At 38.0% G+C, this 20066-nt stretch overlaps 1 protein-coding gene across 5 annotated transcripts in view; it reads left to right on the forward strand.

The window, feature by feature from the left end:
• LOC110674761 (hormone receptor 4-like) overlaps positions 1 to 20066 on the forward strand; it is a 177062-nt gene that overhangs the window by 34292 nt on the left and 122704 nt on the right. For all 5 annotated transcript variants that reach the window (XM_021839038.1, XM_021839034.1, XM_021839056.1 and 2 more), the window contains one exon: positions 18918 to 19667. In XM_021839038.1, coding sequence (XP_021694730.1) covers positions 19179 to 19667 — 489 coding nt within the window. In that variant the 5' untranslated portion in view covers positions 18918 to 19178. The remainder of the gene's footprint in view (positions 1 to 18917; positions 19668 to 20066) is intronic.

The following is a 20066-nucleotide window of genomic DNA, read 5'->3' on the forward strand; positions in this document are numbered from 1 at the left end:
GAGTTCCAGGTAAAATCTCTGAAGAAAATTCTGATATAATCTCTAGAGGAACTCCTGTTGAAATATCTGATGAAATAATGAAGGAATTCCTGAATAAGCTCTTGATGGAATCCGGATGAACTCCTAATGGATTCCTTGTAGGAATTCCTAAAGATATTCTTGTAGGAACTCCAGATGAAATCATTGGAGGAACTTCTAATGTAATCCCTTCAAAAATTCTTTTCCTATAGGAAGTCCAGGGATTTCTGGACAGATTCCTGATAGAATGACTTGAGGAACTCCTTATGGTATCCCTAGAAGATGAATTCCTCGGGGAACTCCCGATATAATGTCTAGAGGAACTCGTGATAGAATCTCTGGAGGAATGCCAGGTGAAATCTCTGAAGGAACTCTTGATGTAATCCCTGAAATCAACAGAAGAACTCTATTGAAAGCCCTAAAGGTACTCCTGATAGCATCCCTAAAGGAATTCCCAATGGAATCATTGGAGGGACTCCTGATGGAATCCTTGGATGAATTCCTTAAGATGTTCTTGAAGGAATTCCTGATGGAATCATTGGAGGAACTCCTGAGGAAATTCCTAGATGAACTCCTGATGGAATCCCTGGAGGAATTTTTGGTAAGATTCCTGATGGAAACCCTAGAGCAGTGATTCCCAAAGTGGGCGAATTCGCCCCCCTGGGGGCGATTTTCAGGCTCAAGGGGGCGAAAATTTGTAAAACAGAATTTGGGGGGCGAAAAATCCAGAAAGGGGGCGAAAAGGCTAACACGGGAGCATTTGAAAATAATTACTCATAATCTATTTAGGACACACATCTGAAGGTTAATCAATTCCAAACTTAACAAATTCCAGGAATATTTTACCTGGGATCGAAATATTTCCAATCAGGGTCATTTTAAAATTATGATAGACTACACTTGACAATTGTCAAACACATATTATGTATTCAGGTTTTTTAATATCATGTGAGTTTCAAGAATGGTCGGTATTTGAGATTTTCACAAGGTCGGATGATTAGTCACAGATAACATTCAAAACACAACATTTTTAAATGTACAAAACATGTATCTGAGAATTTCAAGAACTTTATGCAAATGCCCAATATTTTATATAGGGATTTTTTATGTGGGAACTTCGAGGTTAGGAATCTAATATTTTTCCGTTGGCATCCAGATGTTTTACAGATAGAAAAAAAGTACCCATTTTGAAGTTTCGGTTGCACTCATTCTTATCTTTTCTTACAAGTCATTTTAGAGACATTTTTTCTTGGTGTTAAAAAATACCTTTTTCATAAATTGCAATGAAATATGAGTTGAGAAACAATTTGGATTTTCATATATTTGTCCAGTGGTTTTGGATTGAATTAAAAAAAATCGTTCCCAGAAACGTCAAATATTTATTATTCACAGTTTCTGAAAATTATTGCAGTAATTTTAGAAATAAAAGATAAATCAGTATGAAATCACCATTAACAAATCATGCCCCAACTATGTCACAAGTTGGTGCCTATGTATATATTACATTCAAATAGTTTGAACTGGGCCGAATTTGAATCGAAATCTGAATCAGTAGCCTATAATGCACGCAATATATTGTTAAAATTGCTATTATAAATTGCAATCTAGTAAATCATTCCTAATAATTTTGAGATATCGATATTAACGAAAATATTTTTAAATATACATAATAGTTATTCTATTATGATTCTGTGGATATGCGAGTCGAAGACATTTTTTGTCGTACAGCACTTAATAAAAATTAAAGCACATATCAGGGGGGCGATTTCAGATAGATGTTGGCCTCAAGGGGGCGAAAGTTGAAAAAGTTTGGGAAGCACTGCCCTAGAGGAACTCCTTATGATATTCCCAGAATAAATATTAATATAATTCCTGTAGTAACTCCTGATATAATCTCTAGACTCCTAACAAAATCTTTTGAGGAATTCCAGGTGACATCACAGAAATAATTCTTGATGGAGTCCCTGGAAAAACTCCTGATAAAATCCTCAGAAGAACTCTAATGGAATCCCTAAAGTACTCCTGATTGTATCGCTATGGGAATTCCTGATGGAATCCTTTGTGGAAATTTTTAAGATATTCTTGAAGAAACTCCTGATGACATCATTGTAGGAACTTTTGATATAATCCTTTTGGAATCCCTATAGGAACTCCTGAAGAAAGCCCTGGAAAAATTTCTGATAGGATTCCTAATGGAATCCATAGATGAACTCCTTATGATATTCTTAGAGGAAATATTCATAGAATTCCAGTAGTAACTACTGATATAATCTCAAGAGGAACACCTGATAGAATCTCTTGAGGAATTCCAGGTGAAATCTCAGAAGACACTCTTGATGGAATCCCTGGAGGAACTCCTGATGAAATCCCCAAAAGAACTCTTATGAAGGCCTCAAAAGAGCTCCTGATCAGGGCTGGAAAGCGTCAATGTAAATACAGGGTCTCACGCGACTTTTACATAGTTGCTTACCTCACTGTCATCGGAGGGTGAGACAATGACAGAGATTTCCTCTAAATTCTCTTTCATTTTTCCGTCACTATGGCCTGTGACGAAATCGCAAACTTGACTATTTTTAGGTAATTATCTGGTATAATTGTTGTTTATATCGCTGGTATCAAGGAAGGATGTCCACTTAACGTTTCAAACACATTTATCTCCCGAGATTCTTTAAAATGAGATACAAATTTTAATAGCAAATCAACATTAAAATTGCTCTCGTGAGAGCTCTGTCAATGCGACTTGACGAAGTGAGCACATGAAATATACTTTCGACTTGCGATAGCGAGGAGAAGACTCGTTTCGTCAGTGTCGCAAGCCGGTCATGATACTTAACAGCCCTGCTCCTGATAGAATCCATGGAGGAACTACTAATGGAATCCTTGAAGGAATTTCTAAAGATATTCTTGATTGAATTCTTGGAGGAACTTCTGATGGAATCCCTAGATGAGTTCCAGGTGCGATCCCTGAAGGAACTCGTGATGGAATCCCTAGAAATACATCTTATGAAATACCCAGAAGAACTCTTGCTTGAATCCTTAGAGGAATTTAGGAGGGAATCCCTAAAGAAACTTCTGATGAAATCCTTACAGGGACTCCTGATAAAAGCCCTGAAAGAATCCTTCGTGGAATTCATGATTAAATTTTTAGAAGTACTCCTGATGGAATGCCAGGATGAACTCGTGTTAAATTCTCTAGTATAACTCCTGATTCCTGAGAAATACTTGACGGAATTTCTGTAGGAATTTTTGGTACTTAGGAAACCTCTGGAGGAATTTATTGTTGAACTTTTGATGGAATCACAGGTAAAACTGCTGATGCATTCTCTGAAGATAGTTCTGGCAAAATTGCTTGAGGAATATTTAAAGAATCACTGGTGAATTTGCTGAAGAAAACAATTAAAGATCGACGCTATGTCATACCGTCTGAGCGTCTGTAGGCTGCATAACAACCATGATTCGCGGCACATCATGAGAACCTGTTTGTCGTTTACTGCTACAGCTCTACTAAGATCGAGATTATAACAGTGCATAATAAAACCCATCTAAACCATCTCCAAACCTGGGGGACAAGTTGAGGCATCAAGCACAACTTGCGAAACATTGCCGATCATAAACCAATGGACCAATGTACGCGTTCATTCTTTGACGTTTGAGCGATGCCGTGTTATTTACGTGACTATGGCAACGAGTGAATTCGGCACCGCTCAAACGTCAAATTAGTGAACTCGTGCATCGGTCCATACAGATTAGATGTTTTTCTTCGCTTGCTTTGATCGTGCTTCGTAAATGACAACGAATAATTCAGCGATGTCTGGCCCACACGGAAAAAACAGTTTACCTATTTTTTGAGTTTACCCAAAATTAAGTATAAGGCTCGAATAGGGTCCTAAAGCCCTGTCCCAATTTTAGTGCCAAATGCTTAAGTTTAGGCCAATACCACATGTTTACTCAATTTTCTAATGTTTTCCGTTGGTTTGAGCCCAAAAAACATTTTTTTAGATTTTGTCACACCCCTTGGCTTAAACTCAAATTTTGGGTGTATTTTGTTTTCCGTGTCCCTTCCGAAATGTCAGATAGGAACAACCCCAGTGGTAAAACTAAAACCCCTGTGGTGTTTTTGTCGACTAAGCGAACGTCAAACATGATCTTAAGTGTCAAGGTTCATTTATGAACACAATTTTTAAATTAAGATTTAAACATGATATAGCCGTTATTTGAGCGGGAAAAATTGCTAAAGTAGTTGCAGTAAGATGCTCTTTCGTGTTATTGAATAAAAACAAGATTTCATTAAAAATTTTAGGACCCAATCCTTAAGGGTGCGAACCCTTCTCTTTCCAGCAACATGATTTTTTGTTTGTTGTTTTCCTACGGAAACGGTTTTCGTATGAAAACAATCCATATGCGTGCGTATGCAGGAAAGAGAAAGGTGATTAAACGTCAGATTGCCTTATATGGATTATTCTATCAACCCAAAATCTCTCGGTATTCTCTTTATTCCCCATCACTGTTGTCAAAAATAGAGAGAGCTGCAACTACCCTCCATTGGGTCCAAATAAACCAAATTTGGGTAAATGCATTGTTATTAAGCTTGGGTTGAATGAACTCAGTTTTGCGTTGAATCAAACCAAATTTAAGTAAATTTGTCTAATGGCTTCAAAGGCAAAGTACCTAATGAATACCTTGGAAATTTAGCCAAATTTGGGTTATTGGGCGCAACTACGACTTTGCGTTCAAACAACTCAGATTTGAGTAGATTCGCGTTGCCGGGCCAATACATCTCTTCAACTTGTCGGACTGAGTCGATTTCTATATGTGACTTAGTCATCAGTACAACTTGATGGAATAGAATGCCTTTCTCTTCTATTTAACGATTCAATTATGATGTCACTTCTAAAATTACCATTCGTTTCAAACCATGAATAAGTAACCTTATGAAATGAAACTATTAACTACACTCGTTCAGTCAGTTGACTTGTGGTATTGAACGATTTCCAAATTTCTAACCTTTTCAATTGAAATTTCCGCAAATTTAGCCAATTTCCTCGCTGTTGCAGTTGAAAATTCATGATTAAATAATTTCTGGCGCAAAAACAATTTATTTCATGGCAATTAATGTAAATCATGTCAAACGGGTTTGCTCTGGTCAGTGCTGCATTTCCTACTTCCCCATTGACGACAACCGATTTATGACTTCGAACTAATTTACTCTCAGTCGAATTTTGTTCCCATATTATCTCTCCGTTCACGAAACCGACGTTTGGTGCAGTGAGAGCAGCAACATTGGAAATCGTAAACCGATTATAGTCGCAGCCAGCAACAGCCACAAATTCGACTAGCCAATTAAAATTTTGATTTCGGTCATTATTATGTAAATTTAGCTATGGTTATGGCTAAGCGCAATGACTTCCACGAAACATGCAAACATGGTAATAAGCTGGGCGGGTAGCCCCCTTAGCACCTGTTGTAGCGATCGAAGTTGATTGGGACATTTGACGATCGCGTGCGTCGATCAAGTGTGATCGTTAGAGTGTCCCAGGAAAAGTTAATGTTCGAAAAGTAATGGCTCTCAACCCTAGAATGAGAGATCAGTACGATTTTGTATTTCAAAACTTGACCTAATCTTCATATAGCTTAAAGCTCAAAAATACTGATCAATTTGTCACCGGTTTACGGTACTTTTCGTTCTAGGGTTGAGTACCTTGACGTTTCAAACATCTATTTTTTCAGGGACACTCTAGTAATCATGATGGACCTTTGCGTTTGTGTCACATTCACTCTATGTAGGTAATGACGAGGACGAACCCTAAAGACACACACAATTGAATCGTTAAGGTTGGTAATAATGGGTCTTCACAACTCGCGAGGTTGTGGACAAGGCTCCTTCACACGTTGCATGCTAAATGTTGCCCAACCACTTTGTGTTTGCGAAAATCCGCCAAACTTGACACTCGATGGCACAAGAGGCGAAAGTTTTCGCGTTTTTATGATCTTTGCCGTCCACGGCAACGTGTGTTCGGCAGTATTGAGGAACGCCTTCGGGGCGGTGGTGGTTGTCATCATGTTTGGATAATAAAATAAGATAAACAATGGACGATGTCGGTGCTGTCAAAGATTGATCAATATCTTTGCTACAGAAGTTCGGAAGACGTGTTTGCGGTTCACGTGATCACACGTTGTTTCTTTGGCATCGTGAAGGCCAATCGATAGATCATTATGTAATAGTACATCTGGACATGTAATTTCTGCTTGGGAATCCGGACGAGAATGACGTCAAGTTTGGTTCCGCATAATTTGATGTTTTGGATACAGACAGAAGTATCGTCTGCATTTGTTGCAATTATCCATCATTATTCAATGATCGAGCAGTTGTGGCTCACTGATATGGCGTTCATGCCTTTGGTGACGTTTGTGGAGTCATATGTAGTCACAATTATGCTATTAAGGTGTAAGTCGCATGATCGATTTATCTTCATCTATCCTCTCTACTGTGAATAATAGTGACAAGATGCAACTTTGCCAGTATTTTTTCACCTCAGGACGCAAAAAAGCATCGCTACCTAGCGGTTTGAAGTGGAAAAATGCTGACAAACTTGCAATTTGTCACTTTAATTTACAGAAGAGAGGGTCGATGAAGAGAAATCAATCATGCGACTCACGCCCTTATTCTAACACACGCTCGACATCTTCCTAGGTGCTGGTCCACCTTTCTTATATAACAATACGTCTTAAAAAAGAGTAATTTGCTTCGTTAAGAATAGAATGTTCAAAATTTCTTGTATAATTTAAGATAACGCCCTGAAATTCATTTGTCACTACACTGCCCGTAAATGCATACCACCTTCCCAAAAACGCGATAGAAGTCGTGAACACTTTTATGTTTTCTTTACTCCAATTAAATGCGATGTTTACGCACCCAAATTTGCACTGAAATGGTGCAATGATTATTGATTTACAGTATTATTTTGTTTATTAATTTTCTCAAATATTTAGTTGGGGACGGACCTGGTGTAGTGGTTAAAATACTTGCCTCTCACGCCGAGGACCTGGGATCGAATCCCATCCCCGACATAGTCACTTATGACGTAAAAAGTTATAGTGACGACTTCCTTCGGAAGGGAAGTAAAGCCGTTGGTCCCGAGATGAACTAGCCCAGGGCTAAACATCTCGTTAATAAAGTCAAACCAACCAACCAAATATTTAGTTAACATACAGGAAAATGTACGCGTGACTGATATGCGTTCATTTGCTCTTGAATGTACAAGAATAAACGCATAACAGTATCAGTGTTTACTATGATGCATCGGTCTTCACATGTGAATCATTGTTGTTTTGACAGTTTAGTGTCCGTATTCAAAGTCGCTAAAATGTCTGCTTTTGATTATTTCAAAAGTTATGATACTTCTGATAGTTCCGAGGATGAGTGCAGGAATTTGTCCGATGGCGACCCGTTGAACAACTCCGCTGGCTTCGACGAGAAGGACGGCTGTGACGGCATCTCTAGCGGCGACGGCTGATTTCAGTTTTCAACGAAGACGTAATAATGGGTAAACTATTTGAAATCGTTGGAGGACACTGACTATGTGACGGAAACTGATGAAATGGACTCAGACGGAAGTTATATGGCCGTCGATAAATTTGTCAAAAAATGCAAGAGATCAAAACAAAAAATAGAATTGAATGCGAGATAGGGTGATGAGCCAGTATCCATCGTATTAAGCTTTGATCAGTGAGAACCTGCAATTTTCCCAGTATTGCAGTGAAAGATGCTGATACAAACCGATGCCAAACAATTCTTTCCCAAAACGGCTTTCGCATTGTACAATAAGATTTTGATAAATCGTGATCGTCTTTTTGGAAATAATGCAATGAAAATGCATCTTGCCGTATTCTCAATTCGTTGTGTCGTTTTCATTTCTGTCGCAATCAGTTTTCAGATTCGTCTCACAACTTACGGCGCACTGTGATAAAGAGAGTGGTCAACGCCAGAGTTTATGAATGGAGAGTTGCGCGAAGAGTGAAACCAAATCTACCTATCGAACTGTCAAACCGTCTACCTATCGAGCAGACCAGCAAAACAGATAGGGGCTATTTTCGAAGACGAAGAAGAACAACCATTCAAAGAAGTCTCTTCGCGCAACTCTCCATTCATAGACTCTGGTCAACGCCATAATAAAATGTTTTACTAGAATACGGGTATTTCCCTGCATCCCTTCAACATGATGAAATATATTGCAATTTTTGGGAAAACTTTCCGTTTTACGGTTCAACGAAAAGCTACACTCTGAAATAATAGAAATCATGAACGGTTTAAATCTCATACATTTTTACCATTCTTGAAGAATACAATAGTCTCAGTTTAAATGGTATACGTATTTGGTATAACAATCTAAACTATGTTCGATTTAGGCAACACTATTTTTATCAGTGTATTTTAACGACCGCAAATGTTTACAAAAACAAAAATGTCGGTGAATACGGTTTGGTTGGTGGTCATTGCAAAAATATTTCCTAGTTAATCGTGGTTAAGTAAACAAATTGGACTTCTTCCTATCAGGAAACATGAATCAGTTGATTGCCGAATTGCCAGGATGGTAAAAATGTGGTAGAAGTGCAAATTTTCTTCATCTCACTATTTTATTTTTCCTTCTTTAATCGATTTCAGAAATGTGCTAATGCACCGGGTGTTAGCTCCTGCAAGAAAATGATCATTTTTGCAATCTAGTAGAGTACGGAGGCGCGTTAAAGTCCACGGAAGCAGCGACAGGACCTACTACTACGCAGGAAGTTGGTCAAAAGGCATAGACGTGAAAAGATGCCATCATTTCGGATTCGGATGTCTTGCTGTAGATTATTTGAAGTGCAGTCAAAAGCAATGCATGGTTCTTGTCGTAGTTTTAAGTTTTTTATTTTATTTTCATTAATCGTTTAAGATTGGACTTTAATAAAAAGGGGGAGTTTTATTTTGAACGGTTTTTCTCCTGGTTTTGTTTTTCGTGACAGTCTGGGCATCCGGTAGCATGCTATAAAAATATCGATACGGTGGATTTAAACTAGCGCAAACTTATGTTCGTGATAAACATGCCTGTATAGTACGTACCTATACATGGTCTAGACCCAACCAGGCAAATAGCGATTTTGAGTGGCTTTTAAACTAGGGGAACTTACGTATTCTCGGCAGCTTAAGCCGATGCCGTGCTTCTTTTGTAATTTTCTCGGACATCAGCAGACAAATTTCGTGTTTGTCTATTTACATTTATGCGTTGCTCAATCCTCTATCGATTCACATCGACAGACTTGTCAAGATGCTTTTGGAAACGTTTTTACAACGCTGCGAACATCCCTTGTCAGTGTGACTATTGTCGGCAGCCTCACTCTCTTCGGCAACTTTCCCATAACAACTGCTGGTGAATCTCTTCGGCACCTCCAAAACAGTCGCATTTTGAGGCGTTCTCATTTGAATTGATGACATCTCCGGACATATCGTTTGTTTAGTCTCCGAAATCTCGCCAGCGGGAAGCGGGCAGAACACAGAATCATCTGAATGTTTCCAGCGATGTGTTTTGATGGAGAAATACTGTGTATTTGGCGTTCGCAATATGGTTGCCGATAATAGTCTAATGGTGCCGAAGCCGTAAGTCTCCCTATATAGTATAGTTAGATTTTTTCCAGAGTGTACCGCAGCTGTCACATCACTGATTTGCACTGGTAAATCATCAGTAGGCTTCAATGATACCTTGGATACCGTCTAGATGATTGGTTTTTGTTGCTATTTTTCGTAGCGTTTTCTCTTTCAATCATACTATGATTGAATTTTTGCTTCAATGATGGAATGATTTCGAAGCCTGCGGTAGAACTTTGACAGCTGCGGTAGAACTCTGCGGCTACCGCAAACTGGAAAATTTTCTTAACAATCGTAATATTAAGTTGCTTTAAAAGTCATTGTTCGCCATAAAAATTCAGCTCAAACATATAAAAACAAATCCTTTTGACCGAACAATCATGATACCTGCTCACAGTGCAGCAAAACAACACAATCAAAGGAACCGTTTTCTACGCCGAGCATCACACAGAAGCTTTTTTTTTCTCAGTGCGACGGATAGATCTTTGTTAACATTTTCAATTTTAAGCGGTCGTTGAGAAAATTTCAAAAAATTTCGTGAATTACAGAACTTTTACGGCATGTAATTGGAATGAAATCCAATTACCTAGGTTTTCCATAGTGAAACTAAGTGCCCGGCGAAGTAAGTCACACAGAGGGGCGGGAAGAAACTTAAATCATAAAATGATGTGACTGGTGTCGATCGCTAAGCATTTCTCTCAAATCGTGTTTGTCCATGTGATTTCGGTGAAAAAGTGCAAAGTGGATAATTGAACTGAAGTTATTTATCAAAATACATTAGTTCTTTTGCTTTTTCGGTGTACAAGTGTACGAACCATAACAGCTTTCAAAAAATTACACTTGGAAAATGAATCTATGTTGCAGGTAAGTTGGAATATCCACCGTAGTGGAACATTTTAGGTTTGATACGACGAATAATAGCGCTTACGACGAAGTAGAACGAAACCCTATTGGGAAAATAAATAAGTGGAAAGAAATATGGTCTTTACTGTCGAAAACGTATTATTATTTACGGAGAATCGCGAATAACTAATGAAAATGGCCTATTTTAATATTTAAATAACATTTTTTTGTATTAAACTCGATATAACTCGAATATGGCTACTTCTAGAGAAATTATTCATATTATCAATATGGCTTTGAATCATTACAAATAAGTTGCATGCAAAAATTTGTAGGCGATTTTTAAAAGTTATTCTCGAGTCAAAATGATCGATTTTTCTATGGAAAACACTTATTGTATCATACCAAAATAATGTGCAAAATTTACTGCAAATCAAAGATGGTCGAGTTCTGTGACTGACCGATTTGACAAGGAATTCGTCCGTACTGAAAAGTAACACTGTTCAGTTCTGTTTCTTTTGTTTGGAAAAGTAGTTCGTTGTGTTGCTAATTTATTTGATGAAAAGTAGGCTAATAAGCAACGGAACAATAAATAGTAGTTTTTGCAATTTCTCATCGTAATAGGCTGTTTTTCATCACGCCAATCTGTCATGAAACGGCCTAGTTTCCTGCATTGGAGTATGCAGTGCGGGATTAGTCATTACGCAACTGAAACCAGTGCTGTAATGATTCATTACGCAACGCTTTCTCATTACGCAACTGTTTTGAGTTGCGTAATGAATCATAACACAACAGTTTTCCAGAAATTGTAAAATAATGTTGAACGCATTCCGATATAATTTCTGATACCCTCAAGTAGTCTTCTACTGTGAATTTGTTTATCGGCATATCGGTCCATTTTGCTCGAAGTAAGAGAAAGCATGGAGAAGAAAGCAATGAATACTAGATGGATAGGTACCGTAAGGGAACGGCGAGAGAGAAATTGGATTAGATGTTGAAGAGGGCATACCATATTAAACAGTATTACTTGAAACGTCACTTCCTTGTGGCTAACGTCCCCTATGGGAACGGCTTGGGTGTGTTTTGAGAATGACACTACCAAGACAGCCAAAAGGAAGGAGGTTTCAAGCGCAAATCTCGCGAAACATTACTAAAGGACCTATGTACAAATGAGAGGCTCTCTTTGTTTACTTTCTCTTTCATCAATAACTGAGTCACATTAACCTCTTCTGTTGCGTTTTTTGTATGAAACGCTAGTCAAGGAAATTGCATTTCGATCTGTAGTGAAAAACTTCCCAAAAGCTTTACTATTCCACTGTTATAATCGAAAGAGAACGAGAGAGGAGAGAATCTCTCATTTGTACATAGGTCCTTTAGTAATGTTTCGCGAGAAATAACAAACGGCTAAAAACAAAAAAAAAAAAAACGCAGTTCATAAATAAATGATTATGTGTGTGGCTTATCGGGGAGAAATACACATGATATGGACAAACTATCCATGATTGTGTAATGATTCCCCAATAATATAAGCCATCGATCGATAGAACCTGCTTGATCGCCAAACAGTATTAGGGCGCTTGAAACCTCCTTCCTTTTGGCTGTCTTGGTAGTGTCATTCTCAAAACACACCCAAGCCGTTCCCATAGGGGACGTTAGCCACAAGGAAGTGACGTTTCAAGTAATACTGTTTAATATGGTATGCCCTCTTCAACATCTAATCCAATTTCTCTCTCGCCGTTCCCTTACGGCACCTATCCATCTAGTATTCATTGCTTTCTTCTCCATGCTTTCTCTTACTTCGAGCAAAATGGACCGATATGCCGATAAACAAATTCACAATAAAATTATCACGGTCGATATCTTTGTATGTAGTCTTCTACGAAATTGCAAAAAATGTTGTACGTAACTCGTTGCAGAACTCGATTTTTACAGCACTCGTCGTAATTATCCTACTCGGCAAGCCTCGTAGGATAAATTTACGCCTCGTGCTGTAAAAATCATCATACAGCAACATGTTCCGTAATAGTAGTTTACGGAACAAGTTGCAGAATGATGATTTTACAGCACGAATGCATAAATGGCAACTTTGGCAAAGGAAGCTCTCAGTTATTAACTGTGGAAGTGCTCTTAAGAACACTAAGCTGAGAAGCAGGCTTTGTCCCAGTGAGGACGTTAATGCCAATAAGAAGAAGAAGTTTTCATAAAAAGCAGGGGTGGCATACTTGCCCCTATGGCAGATTCTACCCCATTACCCCGAATCCCATTACCCCGAATGCCATTAACCTGAACGCCATTACCCCGAATTCCAAAACCCCGAACGTCCCATCACCCCGAATGACATTACCCCGAATTCCAATATCGCGGGGAAATGTCATCAATATCATCATGTCATGATAATTGTAAATTCGGGGAAATTGCATTCGGGGTGATGGAATTCGGGGTAATGGTACATTCGGGGTAATGGAATTCGGGGTGATGGCAATCGGGGTAATGGAATTCGGGGTGATGGCAATCGGGGAAATGGCATTTGGGGTAATGGGGTAGAATCCTATGGCACACTTGCCCCAAAGTCCGCTATGCAATCTTTGCAGCAACTGGTCATCTTCTCGAATCATATGATTTTTGTTGGCAATGACAGTTCGGTGTCTTTTATACCGTCAAACGGGGTAACTTGCAACACTTTTCAACTTCAAATCTTTTTGGACGAAAATTTTAAGGACTTAGATGAACCTAATACAATCTGGTATCCTAATCGCTACGTAAAGAATGCCATGTGGTATTTATTTTATTAAAATTTGTTTTCCTGGGATCAGGAGAGGTTGAAAATATGATTTTTTCATGCTACCCCTGATGTGGGGTAACATGCAACACACAATACAGACTGAAGTTTACTATCAATAATGTTATCAATACCGTTTTTTAAATCAATAAATAATTAACTGCAGTAAAAACATGACAATAAACAGAAACTAGGTACCATCATTTTTGAAAAAAATCATTATTTTTAATTGAACTATGAGTATTGACCATATACGATTAAAAAATCGATTGATTTTGTATTTTATTTGTTCCACAAGTGGAAATTTTTAGCAAATTTAAAAGTTTTAGTGCTACTTTTTTATTCAACTGCAATGGTTTTGAGGTTTTGCTTCACATAAGATATTTTTCATTCATGTTTTAACCAAAGCAACGTATCATATATTGATCGCATGTCTTGAAATGGTCATTGAAAATAGCTATATTCATATTTCATGCAAAAAGTTCATAATGACAGATCTGCAAGTTACATTTGAAACATGTTTTTAAAATTAATCATAGTTTTCACGAATAAAAAATAATAAATTCCAATAATAATGCGATTAATGTTACTTTTTTCTACCAAACGTGTAATAAGTTGGTTGAGGTTTTACAATTTTAATGTAATTCTACAAATAAATGGTCAATCTTGCTTTTTCATGTGTTTTTGATGACAAGCGGCAGAAAACATCTTGCCATTGAGATTAAAATTGCTGTTGCAAGTTACCCCACAAGGGTAGTCAAAAACGTTTTCAATTATTTTCAGTGTATAAACGTGAAATTAACAAAACTTTTTTATAGTGCTTTTGTACACTATTAAATACTGTAGCGAAAAGCAAATACCTAGAATAATATTTATAACCCGTTTGTATGGTACTAGGAACGATTTTCCGCCTTGTTTTTATACGATCAAACGTGTGATATGATTTTCTCCTCCAGCAAACCAACCAAAGTAGAAATAATACCAAAATCCTCACCAAAACCTCTCTTTTTATACCTAAAGTCATTGACGGTGTAACAAATTAGAACAATTTAACTTAATGCTTTAGAAAACGTCAATTGAGTTACATGTCGTTGTGTTGCAAGTTTCACCCCTGTTGCAAGTTACCCCGTTTGACGGTACTAGATATACCACTTGCCGGCAGCTGGAAGTGGGTACAAGTTTTGAACTCGCTTTCACTTCTAAGTTCCACATATGTTATGCGGTAAAGTGGTCTTCTACGAAATTGCCAAAAACGTTGTACGCAGCCCGTTGTAAAACTCAATTTTTATTAAGCCTCTTTGGATAAATATACGACTCGTGCTGTAAAAATCATAATTCTGCAACTTGTCTGTCTGTAAACTGTAAACTACTATTACACAGATTCATTTGTTCAGTAAAATTTTAACATTTTAATAGAAGGAAGAATGTCTTGTTCAGCACATTATTAAAACATTTCCAGCAGGTCGAATGAGAACCTTTCGAAACGTTCATTGACTATCAAAAGAGAAAACAACCAACAGGTCGTGTGTTTAGCACCAGCTAGAGTTTTCCCATACCTACCAAAATGGATGACCCAAAGGTGTACCAGACGGTGGGACCCTTTTCAATTTAACATTTTTTATATTTACAATACATTTTTGACTTGTTGATTTCCGTATCGAGCCCTGAAGATGGTCCAATAGCCGAACCGGAACGTTGGCGATGATAAATAATTAATCAACGCAATTTTAAGAGACTGCAAGCCAAAACACCCGAAATAAGTTAAAAGATTGTCCACTCGAAATATATTATCATATGAAATACTTTAAAAAACTGTATGCTCTCTATAGCAAAGCAGGGTGTCAAGTAAATACTTGATTTAAACAATTACTTTTGTTGAAGCAGAAATATGTGCTAGCTAAGATCTTCCAAGAATTTCTTGGACTTTAGGCACATGGTCTATTCTTTACTTGAACTTTGTATTACTAAATGACAAATTCAAATTGCTAAAATTTGAATACAATTGGTATTAAAGATTATCAATGCACTTCATTGTTCCTCAAAAGACCTTCGATCTACTGAAGTAATCGATAATCTGTTGATTTTTTATTATTAGGGCGTAAACTAGAGTGTCCATTTCCCGGCCATTTTGCTCGTCCCGGGATTCGGGACAAAAACCTATGCTTGTCCCGGGAAATCCCGGGATCCCGGGATTTATCATTTTTTTTTATTAACACAAGCACTTCAGTTGAAATGAAAGTTCAAATTTACAATACAATGTTTTTTTTTAATGAAATTAACAGATAATGTAACTTTTCAAAATAGTATGTTAATTATAGCAAATCACATTCAAGATATTCTGATGAAGAAACCTAACAAAAATCGAAACTTAGCTTGACTAATTACGGGTTTGCTATGGATTTTTTCAAATTCTCTATAACACTTAAAAATGGAAGTATGATAAAGCAAAAGAAACGACCAAAGATCATTGAAGGTTTTGTAGATCATGCTAAAAGTTAATTGCTGAAAATTATTTACTGAAGTTTACTGCCTTGAATCGCAAGTCAGTGGTATCTGCATGTTGGTCGAAATTGGATTGATAGCAGTTTTCATTATATCTTCTAAGGATCTTTCAGCTGCACTAACAAGAAATTTTTGTTCAGTAAAATTAGGACCGAACACCAAATCGAATTGTCCCATAATGAATAGTAAACGCATGTCAGTCCCACTTCAGATTTTCGCATCGTGCTACACAAAAATGAATCGTTATTTGGTCATCTTTATATTTTTCTTGGAAAGGTTACGGAGTGAAAAGTAAATTATGAAAGTTTCATTTTAATCTAAACATGTTCCAATCTCCTGGAATTTTTTGAATATTTGTATGGAAAACGAGATTGAAACCTTCTCAGTCAATTTTCTCAATGCCTACTTTTTGCAGATGGTACCGACAGTTTAGGTGTATTTTCAAATTTGTTATCTCAGCATAGGCTTATAAAAATGGCTAATGTTGAAAATAAAAGCATTAAAACCTTGCAACTAGACAATTAAATATATGTGTTTCTTACTTAGTAGATGGATCTTTTCATGAAAATAATTACTCGTGTATTCTCTTTTTCATTATGTTTTTCTACTTTATCAAAGAAGGTTTATAGTGAGGTAAAATGTCATTGAAATTTAGTGGTTTTCATCAAAATCTACGTACATTTCGAGAATCCCGGGATATCAGAAATAAAATCCCGGGAAAAGGGAAATTCCGAAATTTGTTAAATCCCGGGATTTTCTGTCCCGGGATGTCCCGGGATGGACACTCTAGCGTAAACCCATAACTTTTCGAACAAACGAACGGAATATTGCAGTATTCTATGGGTTTTCTAGGTCTTTTAAAGATTACGGTTAATTTTTAGGAATTGTATTGACTTTTAATCATTGAACTATGGACTATTTCAATAAATTATACAAATCATCCAAGGACTCTTTGGGCCTTAGGACATATTCAGCAGTGTGAAAAATCGTATGGAAAGTTATATAAGTTTTGTAACTAGCCATACAAATCGTAGCTCTGCTGAAGATAATTTTAGAATTTACAAGAGAAATCTGTTACTTATAGCTGTTTTTACTATATCATTTAGACTATGGAAAAGACCTTCACAGAGGACCCACAGAAGAATTTCACAAAGGTGTCAAAGATCTACACAGAGTTCAACACAGAGCTCTTCACAGAGAGTTTCAGAAATGTTTCCGCAGAAATCTTCATAAAAGTATCTACTTTGGTCTCCACAGAGGTCTCTACAAAGGAATGTGCTACTTTTTTTCGAATGTTGGTTACCCGAATGTCGTTTCTCCGAACGCCAGTTCCCCGAATGCCTGTTCTTCGAATATCCTTCTTTCCCGAAACGTTTTTGTCACTCATAATTGTCGTAGATTTATACATTTCAGGGTGGTGACGAACTGGTCATCTAATACGCACCCTTTTTTATTTGATTGGCGGTTCTTTCGAGTTTCACCGTCCTTAGCATTTTTGCCAACATGTGTATAGCCGAGAATGACAAAATACCTCCTTCTTTTAATTGCTTATCGTTCCTTCTAGTGCACCATCCAGCCACTGGAGGCAATTACATCACCTATTTAAACTGCAGCACTTTTCGGGGAAACTGGTCATTCGGGGAAATGGCATTCGGGGAAATGGCTTTCGGGGAAAAGAGTCATTCGGTAAAAAGGGCATTCGGGAAACCGACATTCGGGGAAACAACATTCTGGGGAAAGTAGCACAATCTTTACAAAGCTCCACCTAGAGGTCTCCACAGAGATTTCCGCAAAGGTCGACGCAGAGTTGTTAACAGAGTTTTCCTCATAGGTCTCCATAGTCTCCGGAAGTGTTTGAATGACCTAATAGCTGTGTTGCATTCAATGCATTACGGAGTTCATTTGTTTAAATCTTTCTTAGTTGGTATATGCACCTTCAGTATACTTCAATAGCAAACATATCATGCTCGTGGATTTGAAGATCTATATTCCAGCTAATTCTTGTATGGCCCACAATGGTCGCGAGTTTTTTTTTTATTTTTTATCCAACTTAATCCATTTCATTTATTTAGTTAACATCTACACAGATAACACTGAATCAACAATTTCACGCCACAATACTCGGTTCGTGGCCGCATCTCTCCATCCTCGGTTCTGCCCCACGCTCGCCAAATCGATTCGCACTTGATCCGCCCACCTAGCTCGCTGCGCTCCACGCCTTCTTGTACCAACCGGTTTCGAAGCAAACACCATCTTTGCAGGGTTGCTGTCCGGCATTCTTGCAACATGCCCTGCCCATCGTATCCTTCCAGCTTTGGCCACCTTCTGAATACTGGGTTCGCCGTAGAGTTGGGCGAGCTCGTGGTTCATCCTTCGCCGCCACACACTGTTTTCCTGCACACCGCCGAAAATCGTCCTAAGCACCCGACGTTCGAAGACTCCAAGTGCTTGCAGGTCCTCCTCGAGCATCGTCCACGTTTCATGCCCGTAGAGGACTACCGGCCTTATGAGCGTTTTGTACATGGTACATTTGGTGCATATGTAATCCATATCGCTGATCCTCTTCGTAGACTTCCAAGGGATAACTGATTAGGTTTGTAGATCTGGAGACTATATTCCAGAAGGATTGTGAAGTTCATGGCAGGTATGAACAAGAATATGTATAAAAATTGTTGGATAAAAAATTATCATTTTGATACACTCTTTGGTATATATTGAGTTAATCACAAATTAACAATTTGGCAATTTAGAGAACAAAGTTGAGGTATACCTAAAATCACCCAAATTGAATGGTCGTTATTATACATCCATAGATCTCTATTGTCTTAGATTGAAGGTTTTGATCTGAAATTTGGAACAATAGCCAGCTTCTATAAATCAGTCAGGCAAGGTTTCATTCAAACATAACGTAACGAAGAAACCTTACACGCGGCCTTCGTTCAATTATATTTCTATACAACTTTTCACGATACCTTAAACCCAGCTCAACCGACCATTCTATACTAAAAAAGCTCATTTCGTGAGGCAACAAAGTGGCCGCCCCATATTTCAAAACGCCAAATCGAAAATTTGTACCGAATCAATCACTTGTGGGAAAGAAAAAAAAAAACTTTTTATTACAAACTATAACTAATGAGAAATCTTATACCATTTCAGCACCGGCAACCCACCATCGGAATGAATGCTATTCTCTGCCAGAATCGGCTCAGAAAAAATACCGAAGCCCATTTAGTGTAAACTGAACCTGAAGCTATAAGCAATGCATCGTGAAACCACAAGAAGAAACAGAGCGAAGTCAGCTTTCAGTGATCATCCGAACCCAGTATCTTTAGTGCATGCAGTGAGTGAGTGAATGAGTGCAAACCCGCTGGTGCAAAGGCCAATCTAGTTTCGCCTTCTCCGCCGCGTAAAAATGCGATGAAGAAATTCATCACCACCAAATTGCACGCGGTTGTTTCGGTTTCGGTTCAAGAGCAAACCGTGGAAGTGGAAAACGACATCCAAGAAGAAGAAGTGAAGCAAGAAGCAGAAAAAGAAGAAACCGTGAAAAACTCCGCCGATGGTGCTAGTGGTGGCATTGTGGGTTTGAAATCGTCATCATTATCGTCATCGGTCATGACATTGAATTCACCCACCAGTAAGCACCAGGGAAGCCTGAAGAGTAGCATTAGTGGCGGCGGCGGTGGCAGCAACAATAGTAATAACAGCATTACAACCGGAATGATGACAGTGGAGGTTCCGCCTGGTGGTTCCCCTCAATTGGCAAAACCGCCACCCGTTCAGCAGCATGGCATCATAAGCACGACTTCTACAGTGGTGGGACAACAGATCGGCGGAAGTTCAACGACAACGACGTCATCAGCTGCGCAAGTCAAGATGAGCGGTTATCTCAAGAAGAAAAGAAATGTAAGTATGCACCTTTTACTTCACCTTATTTAGTTTACGGCTTGTTTTATGTGGGATCGGTTTTCGGAGCTTGTTAGCTTCAAAATGGGGCGGATGTCAGTTTCAGCGCAACTTGGCAGTAATGGGGATCTAGTTCTCAGGGTATAGCATCGGCTCGAATGTTGTTAAAACAGACGTTGATGGTGGCTTTTAAACCTATTCCTGTTAACTGAATTCACAGCAGTTTTACAAGATAGATTTGACTAAGCTTCACTGAATATAATCAATGAAGTTGAAGCTTTTGGGTAAAATTCATTCTGCCAAAATAACAAAATCATGTTGAATAACATAGAAGAAACAACAGTTGCAATGTTTTGCTGTTATTCTTTAACTATTTCGCATGTGAAATTTTTAAAATTT

Source organism: Aedes aegypti, chromosome 1, assembly GCF_002204515.2.
Source record: "Aedes aegypti strain LVP_AGWG chromosome 1, AaegL5.0 Primary Assembly, whole genome shotgun sequence".
In the NCBI taxonomy this organism is placed as follows: domain Eukaryota; kingdom Metazoa; phylum Arthropoda; class Insecta; order Diptera; family Culicidae; genus Aedes; species Aedes aegypti.